The following is a 12102-nucleotide window of genomic DNA, read 5'->3' on the forward strand; positions in this document are numbered from 1 at the left end:
GAGATGTCACCAAGACATCCCCAAGAGAGGAGCCAGGCATGTTGAGGGAGGCTGTCCCTGCTCTGGAGCTCCCAGTCAGGGATTCTCACTCCATATCACTGTCTATGGCCCATCAAACAGAAGATGATGATGAAAATAGGATTGGCAAAAAAAAAAAAAAAGACTTGGGGCCAGGAGTTTGGCTTAGTGGTAGAGTGCTTGGCTAGCATGCACGAAGATTCCTCAGTACCACATACATAGAAAAAAGCCGAAAGTGGTGCTGTGGCTCAAGTGGTAGAGTTCTGGCCTTGAGAAAGTCCAAGGACAGTGCTCAGGCCCTGAGCTCAGGCCCAGGACTGGCCAAAAAAAAAAAAAAAAAAAAAGACTTGGGAAGCAGACCTGAAGGCCATTTAGAGGTGTATTGGGTAGGGAGGTGCCTCAGGGAGTGGGGACAGGGAGGCTCTAGGAACTGGCAGGGAGCCCTCCACACCCACAGTGAGTTTTTCTTGCCCAGTTGCTAGTCCCAGAACCTGGCAGAGGGTCAGTACACACACCAGTGAAAATGGAACTCTTAGGCAGGTATGACTCAGGTCAGCCAAAGGACTTCATTGTGGGCCTAAGTGTGTTTGTGCATCACTTGGGATACGGGAAGGGGCAGGGCCTCCAGTGGCAGGATGTGTGAGCACATGAGTCCAGGCAGATCCCAGAGAACCAGGAAAATGTCTTTGTTGCACTCTTGCTGTTTCAATCTTTTTTACCCACCCAGCAAGGTTTGACTCAGCACTCTTAAGCCCTCCCTGAGCCACTCCCCATTTCTTCCTCCTGGTGTCTTGGGGCTTTCAGAGTATACACAAGGTATGGGAGGGGGGCATGGTAGGAGCAGACATGTACTGCGATACCTCAATACCTCAGAGACCAAGTCTCGGTCCAACCATTCTAAAGCAAGGTAATGCGACAATACTGAACCAAGTTGTAGAGGACTTTGGCTCTGTCATCTACAAACACAGCAAGCTGGGCTGAGTCTCGGAGTCAAATGGGCCTAATCAGCTCATTCCTGAGACTGTGTGAGGATCAAATGGAATCCAAGAGCTTGAGAATGCTGTAATCCTGTAATCACACTTGTAATCCTAGCTACTCAGGAGGCTGAGACATGAGGATCAAGGCTCCAAGCCAGCTAGCTATTCAGGAAAATTCGTGAGAGACTTAACTTCAATTAATCACCAAAAAGCCAGAAGTGGAGGTGAGACTCAAGTGGTAGAGTGCCAGCCTTCAGTTAAAAAAAAAAAAAAAGCTAAAGGATAGAGCCCATGCCCGGAAGTCAAGCCTCAGTACTGGCACATTAAGTATATAAATGAAAATAGAATGCTGTTTGTGAGAATGAACACTATTGTTGTAAAAGGGAGGGGCAAGGGCATCCTGATCCACTCTTTCCGGAACAGGGCCTAAGCCGTCTTGCTTGTGATGACAGCCAGGGCAGAGAAGGCATCTGAAAAGGTCAGGAGTCACAGGAGAAATCAGATGATCTCTTCCAGCTGGAGAGTCGATAGAGCTACTCTCTAGCCCAGCTTAAACCAGGACCTGATCTCAATCCTTAGGCCAATCTGGAACTGAGCCTAGCATCAAATCAGAAGGCACACTCAAAAAAAAATAAAATAAAATAAAGAGCCATAGCGCTAAGTTGTACCCCTAACACTGAGGCTTCGGCTCTCTATCATCGGGAATATCAGAGTGAAATGCTCTAAATGGAAACAGAAACATCCAAGTCTCTTCCCTTTCTTTTTCCCAAAATATATGCCAGTGGTAATGGGAATTCAGGGGCACAGTGGAGGCAGGACAACAGCCTGGCAGCCTGAGGGAGTGCCTCCATTCTTTATTCAGTCCCAATAAGTTAAAGGGCAAGAGTGAAGACAGGACTTCTTAGGTGAGGACACTGCTAACTGAAGGCAGCAGTTCAGCCAGGTGCTCCGAGATGCCGCCTTCTTGGCACAGTGGGTTTCCTTGTAGGTTGAGGAGAACCAGCTTGGGGCAAGAGGCAAGAGGCTGGAGCGCTTCAGGCTGCTGGAGGCCTTGGGAAGGAAGGGTCAAGGAAAGTTTTGTAGGTTTACTTGATCCATCTGTGTCGGTAACTTGGGTGCCCGGGCCCACTGTCTGGAAGCCTGCTTGCCTACAGGGGCAGGATGCAAGCAAAGCAAACTGGTACGGTAACCAGAAAGTGGAGACTTGGGCAAAGTAGCTTTTGCTATTTAGCAATGACTAAGGGCTGCTGAGGAAAAATACAGGTCAAAGGTTATTGTAAGCTGAGCACCAGTGGCTCACCTGTAATCCTAGCTACTCAGGAGGCTGAGATCTAGGGATCATGGTTCAAAGCACAGGCACGCAAAGTCCATGACAGATATTCCTAGCTGCAAATAACTGGTGAAATTTTGAAAGTGCGATTGTATCTCAAGTGGTAGAACACCAGCCATGAGTGAAACAGTTGAAAGACATTACCCAGTACCCAGGCCCTTAAGCTCAAGCCTCAGTACTGGCACACACATACAACACACATGCACACACACACACACCATAAATGTTGCTCTTTTTTTTTTGGGTCAGTCATGGGGCTTGAACTCTGGGCCTGAGCACTGTCCCTGAGCTCTTCAGCTCAAGGCTATAGCTCTACCCCTTGAGCCACAGAGCCACTTCCAGTTTTCTGGTGGTTAATTGTAGGTAAGAGTCTCAGACTTTTGTGCCTTGGCTGGCTTTGAACCATGATCCTCAGCTCTCTCAGCCTCCTGAGTAGCTAGGATTACAGGCATGAGCCACTGGTGCCCAGCTATTGCTCTAACTTCTAATTCAGGAACTAGAGTTCAAGTTTTTTTCCCCTTCAAATATGCAACTTACTGATTCTTACAGTACTAGACAGTTCCCAAGAACTACCGAGCAGGTGCCTGTTCCTGAACTTTGTGTTGGGGACGTGACATCGTGCAAACTCCTCAGTTCAAGCTAATGACAGTGCTGGAGAGTCACTGGCTCTCATCGTCCTTTAGCTCTCACTGCCAGAGCCCTGTCTCCCACCAACCCTGACTTAGGTGGAGCCCAGTCTGTAATTGCAGGCTGTCCCACTGGGCATGCCCCTCACCCCACGTGATCTGTAAGGCAGACAGAAGAAAGGATACGGTTGTTGCACAGTAACAGTTCCTGTAGCCGGGGCAGGTTAGCAACGCCATCCAGAGACTCTAGGGCATTATCACTGGCCTGCAGCACCTGGGTATCGGAGCAGCCAAGATCAAACAGGCTGTCAGCATGGAGCTGATGCAAGCAACAAAGGAGCCCCTCATGGTTAGTACACTGCATGGAAGGCCAAGCGACGGAGGGGGAAGCTAAGCAGTTACTTTTGGAAATTAGAGGTCTTGACCATCTCTGTAAGGTGGGCAGACTTCTGAGGTCAAGAAGACAAAAATGGCCACCCATGACCACAATGTGGGAGTACTTTACCTCCAGGCATCGCAGAGCAGCCAGGGCAGTGGGCAGGGTACGGAGACGATTGTGTGATAGGTCAAGATGGGTGACCAAGAGAAGCTGTTCCACATGGCAGAGCACTGTCAGATCCTAAAGGTGGAATGAGGATGAAATATCCAGCAAGATCTGACATAGGACCCTTAGCTACTTTGACCTCTGTGTTCTCATCTCCCGGAGGGGGGGGGGGGTGGGGGGGGAGGATGCCAGCCGAGAAGAGGCTGGAGGCGGGTGGAAAGTTTGCCTTACAGCCCACTGCAGCACATGCTATAGGCCATTTAGACAAGGAGGGGAAGGGAAGGTGTAGCTCTTGGAAGTAGATGGGAAGAGGCAGCCTGGAATGTAGACAAGATGGGAGATGGTGTTGGGTGCTGGGGTGAGCCAAGTCACTGGCAAGAGAGGGCTTGATGAACCAGGATGCATCTTGCTTGGAATATTCCTTTTGGCGGATGAGAAACAAGAAAATGTGGAGCCTGGATAGTTTATCATAAATCTCCAATGCCCAGCACCAGTCATTCATACCTGTAACCCCAGCTACCAAGAGGCTGAGAGGTCACAGTCTGCAGCCAGACTGGGAAGGAAAGGCCTTGAGACTCTCATCTCCACTTAACAAAGCGAGAAGTAAAGCTATGGGCCTAGTGGTAGAATGCTGCCAGCCTTGGGTGAGAAAAAGCTCAGAGACAGTGCCCAGGGCCCGAGTTCAAGCTCAAGTACTGGTGCATGTGTGTAGACATACATACATATACATACACACACACACACACCCCTCCAGGGACCACGTGGGCTTTAGGGTTGGGGGCCTGCTCTAGGGTGAGAGGCATAGGAATATACAGCAGGGGTGGTGTGAGGCATACAGGGGGCACAATACTCATGACCAGTCCAGCCTGGTAAAAGGGATTGCTCGAGCCCTGCTGACTCGAGCCAGGGGACTTGGAAGGATAGTGGACCAAGAGACAGAAAACAGGCCTGGAAGGGGAACGGGAGAGAAGGATGATTGATTTCATCAGGGTAGGAAGGCACTGAGACTGAAGAGCCCGTGGAAGGTGCACACGGCACTCCATACCTGGTGAGCCAGGTGCAGCACGCGCACCTCGGCGTACTCCATCTTGAGCACACTGTTCTCCAGCAAGAACTTGCTGCGCAGGTCGTCCAGGTAGGCCGCTCTCATTGGATCCACAGCCTGTCAGGGAGGGGATGGGTGGGAACGTCCGTCAGCCGCCGGCCTCCTGTCCACATCCAGGGTAGCCCCGGAGTCTGTTCCCCCAGACTTAACTTGCCTTGAGGGTCTGGAAGTACTGCAGTGTCTCCTTCTCATACAGGAGGGGGTCGAGTGCCCTCATGAGCAAGATGATAGTGAGCAGGCACCCTGAAGGGAGGAGGGAAAGGCACTTGCGTGGCTCCTACCTCTGCTCCCACCCTCACATCCTTCCTGCTCTTCCCAAAGGCCCACTCTGCTAGGGGTTCCTCAGAGAGGGTCCACTCCTTGGAAATGGGCCTTACATTTGTTCTCGGGCTCCAGCTCTTGTAGCTCCTTACAAGATTCAAGCTCAGACTGGAGCACTGTGGACTTCTCAACTGACAGCTCACATCTGAGAGGGCAGAACAGGGAAGAGATGAAGCCTCCAGCCCTCAGCATTCAACATGAAGCCGTCTTCCCTAATTGCCTGGTCTAGTGGCCCCTCCTCATCTGCATGTGCCTATCATCACCTGAACAGCTGCTCATCCGTGGCTGAGTCCCGGCACCAACACTCCTGGCGGCCTGAAGGAAAGGGTAAGTAGTGGAAAGGAACATCCATGAGGGAGGAGAGGGAGTTCTGCAAGGGGAGAGCCACAGATTCTATCACATGTTTTTTGTTGTTGTTTATTTGCCAGTCCTGAACTCAGGGCCTGAGCACTGGCCTTGGGCTTTTTCAAGGCTAGAGCTCTATCACGTGAGCCACAGCACCACTCTGGCTTTTTTCTATATATGTGGTGCCAAGGAATCAAACCCAGGTCTTTGCGCATGCTAGGCAAGCGCTCTACCGCTAGGCCAAGCCCCGGCCCAGGTTCTATCACCTTTTAAAAGCACACACTCCTTCTGGGAATCGCTTGTTGTCCACATGACACGAAATGTATGTTGGGGCAAGTGGTCGTTGAGGGAAGTGGTAGGCAGGTCACAGAGCTGGGCGCACTGGGTCAAGGAAATGTCCTGGCTTCGTTATTTTTCTGAATGTCCCACCCCTGTTTTGTCCCAAGCCCTCATTTCAGTCCCACCAATCATGGGATACCCAGACAGGGCTGTGCCGATTCCTGCCATCTGGGGTCTTCCACTCCACAGTCAGAGGTGACCCGTCAACCATGAGTAGCAAGGTCTCTGTTCTGGAGCCCACCTGGCAGAGGAAACAAAGAGAGACCCATCAGCTCCAACAGCACCAGGCCCACCATCCCACCATGCTCTCTAGCAAAACGCCACTAGACTCACGAGGACGGGCCGAGAGAAGCAGACAGTCAGACAGGCCTCCTCCCGGCTCACGTGCAGGCAGCGCAGAGCATCCTGGGGGTCAGCTGAGGAAAGACAGACTCAGGTCTCCTGAAATCTCCCACTCATTCCAAACCAAACAGGCTGCCTCTTCCTCCCTACTCACCTCGACCCAGGAGCCAACGGTGATAGAGCCAGGCACTCTGATCGTTGGGGTCAGTGAAGAAGGCATTTTGCACCAACTCCAGCTCTGTGTGGGACCAGAAAGGCAAGGAGCTGGTTGGAAACCACCCCAACAATCCACCTTCCCCTTGGAATACCTCTACTCCGCCAGTCTTGCTTAGACCCTGGCTTCACATAGGGGCTGCATGCCTTTGAGCCCCCCCCCCCCATCCCACACTTGAGTTCCTTGCATCCAGGGACTGAGTCTCTGTGTGCTAAAGCCAGGCAGGAGATAGATGCTCAAAAAAATCCAAATGACAGATTCAGAAACAGGGTCAGCTAGACATGGGAATTGTAAGAGTGGCACTGGAGGGTCCCCACCAGGTCCCTTGTTCCCCCCTTACCTTTGAGCAGCACATCTTCAGGGAGGCGCCCCTGGGGGCTGGAGTCTGGCTGGGGGTGCAGCTGGGGCAAGAGGCAGGAGCGGTAATGCCAGGAGGAATAGTTGGAGAAGTTTCGAGTGATGAGGCTGTCAGTGAAGGCGAGCTCGTCGGCAGGGGTCACGGCTGCCTGTGCAGCCACAAACCGCCGGTAGTCCCAGCAGTGAACTGGGGGAGGGAGGAGACAGAGGATAACACCCGCCACGTCAGGGGGGAAAATGAACGACTTCAGTGATATCCTCGAATTCCCTCAGAGGGAATTCCCGCCCCCCCGAAATACCTCAGCACATACCAGAGTATATACGTTTGGTTCCATCATCTCTTTTATCTTTTTGTATTAGGGGGGTTTGAACTTGGCCCCTTGAGCTTGCTAGGCAGGCACCTTATAGCAACTTGAGCTCTGTCCTCAGCTGCTTTCACCATCCCAATCCTGTACTCCCCTCCCCACTCTGGGCTCACTGAGGCCCGAGTTCCAGGATAGAAATATATGAGGGCTGTGGGGATGGGATCTTTGACACGTACAGTTCCGCTCGTCCACCTCAAGGAAGCAAGCACATAGCTCCAGTTCTCGGGCCCAATTGGGTTCAGGCAGGCGGCTCAGTAGCCAACAGCGGTGGTGCCAGGTACCATAGGATTTGGGGTTCACACGTAAACAGCTCTCTAGGAAGCCCAGCTCAGCCTTCACCAGAGCAGCCAACTCCTCAGGGGACCTACATCCAGCAGAAAAGGTGAGTCAGGGCTCTCTAACCTCCAAACTCTTTACTTTTTGCACCCTACTACCCCATCACAAGTCCTCCTCCACCCAGGTACCCATGCAGGGCAAGGAAAGAATCAAAGCAGATTTCCTGGAACCCAGAACTCCTACACACTTCTGCGTCTCCAGCTGTTGGAACACCTCTCGTCGACAGTTCCAGAGAGTGGCAAAATCAGGGTTCGCTCCCAGAATCTGGCTTGTCAGTTCCAGCACTGACTCATCCAGTTCACCAGCCTGGCGCTGAGAAGACAGGTGGCAGGGTGAGAGATCAGAGTATTTTCTTTCATAGGGCTAAATAACATAAACTCAGAACCACCCAAGAGTCTGTGAAGGCCAGAACGTAACAAACATTATGCAAAGTGCTTTACACACATATTTTCTCACTTACACTCTATGTGGTATAAGCAATTATTAGCCCACTTTACAGACAAGAAAACCGGGGCCCAAAGGGATTCAGCAACATGGACAGTCACTCAGCTAGTAGAACCCGTGTTTGGGTCCAGCCGGTTTGACTTTAGGGCCCAGCTCTTGGGCTCAGTGCAATTCTAAGGGGACCAGGTGGAGGTGGGGGCTACCTCTGAGGGCCCCACCTTCTGGAAGACAGCTTGGGTGGTTGACTGGTAAAGCTTCAACTTTTGCTCCCTCTCTAGCCTTTTGGCCTCGGCCTGCTCTTCTGATGTCTTCACCTTCAGGCGCCCGTGCTGTAGGGATGGGCAGGTGGAGAGAATGCAGGTTGCCTTGCAAAGGGCAGCCCCACAGCCTCTCCCGGGGAGGCACGGCCGGGCGGGGCGGGGGTGAGGGCATGCAGAGGCGAGGGGCTGCACCGAGGGCTCTCACCATGGTGTCGGGTCAGCTTTCAGGACAGAGGAGGGGTCCCGTGGCGGCCCGTGGACTCTGGGGAGAGATGCCGTCAATCACGGAGCCCCGCCCCGCTGGCTCCGCCCCCAGGGGGGTCCCCCGGAAGTAGCGCGCGGGCCCCGCGGCGGAGACCCTCGGGCTCTACCAGGGGTCCTAGGACCGGCGTGGTGCCTCCTGGAGGAGGCGCTCACCGGGACGGGGACCTCCGCCGGTGCAATCCTTCCTTCAGCCCGGCGCACCGGGCCTGCAGCCCGAGCCCTGGCGCCCAGGTGACAGGGACGATTCCACGCCCGGGAGCCTGCCATACCCGCCCGCTCGCCGGTCGGACGGCTCCCAGGCACCCCCGCCCCCAACGGGAGGACCCACCTGCACGGGGAGGAGGCGCGGGGACGCGGAGCCGCGGCGCACACCAGCGAGTCGGCCGCCGGCCAGAGCGGCGCCCCGCCCCGCTCGCCGCGGCGCAGCGCCCTCTGCAGGCCTGGAGGGGGCGGTGGCCGAGGGAGCCGGTCCTGGAGGGGCCCTGCTGGAAGAGGCCCAGGCTCGCTCTTCCAGCAACCCACGCTGCAATCCAGGCGACACGGTTTCTCCAGCAGCGTGTTAGCCCCGATGGCCAGAAACCCTTGTCTTGAGGTCCCCCAACAGTGCCTGATTCACTAACACTCTGGCCTTGCCCTCTTTCCCAGACTGAGATGTCCAACTGTGACCTTAGTTCCCATCTTTTGCTGCGCTATTAGTTCTTTTCAAACCACCTTCACCAGACAATTCTTTTTTTTTGGGGGGGGGGGGAGGGGTTGAGCTGTGGGCCTGGGCGCTGTCTCTGAGCTCTTCAGCTCAAGGCTACAGCCCTACCCCTTCAGCCACAGTGCCACTTCCCATTTTCTAGTGGTTAATTGGGAGATAAGCGTGTCATGGACTTTAGTGCCCTGGCTAGCTTTGAACCGTGATCCTCAGATCTCAGCCTCCTGAGTAGTTAGGATTGCGGGCGTGAGCCAGGGCGCCCGGCTCCACTAGGCAATTCTAGCCTTTTCTCAGAGCCACTACCAATAGAGAGATTGTAAGCAAGGAGTGAGTCTCTAGCCTGGGCCGGAGGCATTCCCTTGTGGGTCCCCCCACTAAACCGTGCAGCTGTTGAGCGGTCTTTTTTGTCTTCTCCTGCTGTTTCTGTCTCTCTCTCTCTCCTTATTTACTCTTTTTGAACCTAACAAACTGAAAACCCACATCCTCACTACTCTGACCTGGTTCTGGTCACACCCTGCCAGCACCCTGGCACCCTAGCACCCTACTCTAGTCAAAGCTGATGTTTGTTTCCTGCCTTTATCTCCCCTGACCTTTAGAACTTTGATGCCATGTAACCAACCTTTTGTTATTGTTGTTGCTGCTGCTGTTTGCCAGTCCTGGGGCTTGAACTCAGGGTCTGGGCACTGTCCCTTAGCCTCTCTGTCAGGGCTATCAGGCTACCACTTGAGCCACAGCTTCATTCGGGCTTTTTCTATTTGTGTGGTATTGAAGAATGGAACCTAGGGCTTCATGCATGCTAGGCAAGTACTCTACCACTAAGCCACCTCCACAATCCCCCAACCTTTTGATACTTTAATACTTTTGTACATCTCTGATCTGGCTGGTCTTGCACCTTTTCCCCTCTCTTGTAATCAGTTATCCTTCCTGAAACATTGGTGATCTCTGGGTCTCTGGCTCACCCCTGTCACTGAACACACAACACAGGAACTTCATACACCATCCAAATGTACACCTTGAGTGGAACTTGAGGAGTTGGAGAGCTCTGTCTTTGATCTAACGTGTCCTCTGACCCTACACTTTCTCTTAATGATTTCATCTACATTTATAGTTTTAATTACTACCTGTAAGTGATTGACACCCAAATTTATATCTCTGGCCTGGATGTCTCACCAAGCTTTAATAACAAAATATAGCTATTTATATATGCATACTTTATGGATATTTAAAGGCCTGTTGGAAAGTCAAGCATGGTAGTGCATGTCTGTAATCCCAGCTATTCAAGAGGATGTGGCAGAAGGATTGCCCCATCTACTCTTTCTTTCGTTCCCCAAACTAATAAAACTATCTCAATGTTCTCCATCTCTACACTGTACCCCATATCAGCTCATTTCTCTGTGCTACTGGGTCAGTCTTTCAAAAAATGGAGATTTAGCTTGGAGTTTAGTAGAGTGCTTGCCTAGCATGCACAAAGACCTGGGTTCAATTCCTCAGTACCACATACATAGAAAAAAAACCAGAAGTGGTGCTGAGGCTCAAGTGGTAGAGCTCTAGCCTTGAGAAAGTCCAAGGACAGTGCTCAGGCCCTGAGCTCAAGCCCAGGACTGGCAAAAAATGGAGATTCCAAGTCATATGTGTGTCTAAAAGCCCTCAGTAGCTCTTGACAATTTTTCAGGACAGAATTTGATTCTCACAGCTTACCAACAGAACCTAGCTTATGGTACTCTTGGCATTATCTCAACCATTTTAACCTGTTTTATGTCAAACACAGCACTGAGCCATTCCTCTAGTCTCCATTCTCATCCCCACTTTGGTGATAACTTTTGTTCGTTTTGTTGGGCATGGAGCTTGAACTCAGGGTCTGGGTGCTATTTCTTAGCTTTTCTGCTCAAGGCCAGCACTTCGCCCATTTGAGCCATAGCTCCACTTCTGGTTTTCCGGTGGTTCATTGGAGATAAGTGTCCCATAGACTTTCTTGTCTGGGCTGGCTTTGAAATGGGATCCTCAGATCTCAGCCTCTAGAGTAGCTAGGATTATAGGCATGAGCCACCAGTGCCTGGCTGCTAGTTTTGTTTTGCTTTGCTTTGCCAGTCCTGGGTCTTGAACTCAGGGCCTGGGTACAGTCACAGAGCTCCTTTTGCTCAAGGCTGGTGCTCTACACATGAGTCACAGCATCACTTCTGGCTTTTTCTGGGTATGTGGTGCCGGGGAATTGAACCCAGGTCTTTGTGCATGCTAGGCAAGCACTCTATCACTAGGCCACATTCCTAGCCCCTGAGGTATGTTTTTCCAATCTAGTCAATAGGTTAGGCCAACACACTTTTTTATGGCCATGATGACAGGCCTTTGCCACCATATCCAGTTTTATGTTGACAAAAAGTCTGGCAAACTTTTCCATCCAGACTGTTTTCAAGCTATGATTCTCCCAATCTTAGCTTCCTGAGTAGCTGGGAATACAAGCCTTCTTTTTGATTTTTCCTTTCTCCATCTTCCTCCTTTGTTCCTGTTCATCTTTAGGATTTAATACAAGTACAACCTCCTGGATGGGTTCCAAAATGTCCCCATCTAACTGAACAGACCCTCATATATGTTTTCAAAGAGAGTGCTCCTCTCTCTTCATCTATGGTCTGTTAGTCTGGGTTTATGTGCCAGCATTTCCAACCAGAGGACAAGGACCTACATTAAAAAAAATTACCCGTCTAGTTCTAGGCATAATTTCCTAGTACATTTTAAAATGTGTTATTTGAATAAATGAATCAACTATCACATGGGGAGGGCTGTCTTTGTGAGGCCTGACAGTGTGTGTGATTGGTAGTCAAAGATCTTGGGGGCTTCCACGTGGCTTGCACCAGCTCTGATAGAATCTTCATGGAGCCTAAGTGGTCACTTAGTGTGAGTCTCTGGCTCTGGCTGCAGGCTCCCCTCTGTAGAATTTCTTCCCCTGATAATCTGCTGAGGTTGAGCTATCTCTTTGTCTATATTTTTTTTTGCCATTTATATGTGCCAGTCCTGGGGCTTGAACTCAGGGTCTGAGTGCTGCCCTTGAACTTTTTTGTTTAAGGGCTAGTGATCTACCACTTGACCCACAGCTCCACTTCCAGCTTTAAGGTGGTGAATTGGAGATGAGTCTCATGCACTGTCTTGCCTAGGCTTGCTATGAACTGCAAATCCTCAAATCTCAGCCTCCTGAGTAGCTAGGATTATAGGTGGGACCCATG

At 51.7% G+C, this 12102-nt stretch overlaps 1 protein-coding gene across 2 annotated transcripts; it reads right to left on the bottom strand.

Annotated features, from left to right (window-relative positions):
* Positions 1-1387: 1387 nt before the first annotated feature.
* On the bottom strand, positions 1388-8571 carry Rabggta (Rab geranylgeranyltransferase subunit alpha). Of its 2 annotated transcripts, none has more exons than XM_090345486.1 (17): positions 8516-8571; positions 8129-8185; positions 7882-7992; positions 7407-7531; positions 7060-7247; positions 6502-6705; positions 6102-6185; positions 5939-6021; positions 5745-5846; positions 5533-5638; positions 5185-5236; positions 4978-5066; positions 4755-4843; positions 4541-4657; positions 3457-3570; positions 3138-3225; positions 1388-2045 (listed from the first exon to the last, which is right to left on the bottom strand). In XM_090345486.1, exons 2-17 carry the CDS (start codon positions 8129-8131, stop codon positions 1897-1899), a joined length of 1704 nt encoding a protein of 567 aa, XP_090201612.1. In that variant the 5' UTR covers positions 8132-8185; positions 8516-8571; the 3' UTR covers positions 1388-1896. The 2 variants fall into 2 exon arrangements, with proteins under 2 accessions (XP_090201612.1, XP_090201611.1); XM_090345485.1 differs by lacking the exon at positions 8516-8571 and adding an exon at positions 8341-8488.
* Between the last annotated feature and the right edge of the window lie 3531 nt (positions 8572-12102).

The sequence above is a fragment of the Megascapheus bottae genome, chromosome 14, assembly GCF_031878675.1.
Source record: "Megascapheus bottae isolate mThoBot1 chromosome 14, mThoBot2.hap1, whole genome shotgun sequence".
Classification (NCBI taxonomy): Eukaryota; Metazoa; Chordata; class Mammalia; order Rodentia; family Geomyidae; genus Megascapheus; species Megascapheus bottae.

Excerpts from the sequence above, each read along its gene's own strand:
- Rabggta (XM_090345486.1), bottom strand. Across the intron at positions 6,706-7,059 it reads TGAGGTGGACGAGCGGAACT|TTCACTGCTGGGACTACCGG; the intron begins GTACGTGTCAAA and ends TCCCTCCCCCAG. Across the intron at positions 4,658-4,754 it reads AGTACTTCCAGACCCTCAAG|GCTGTGGATCCAATGAGAGC; the intron begins GCAAGTTAAGTC and ends CCTCCCTGACAG.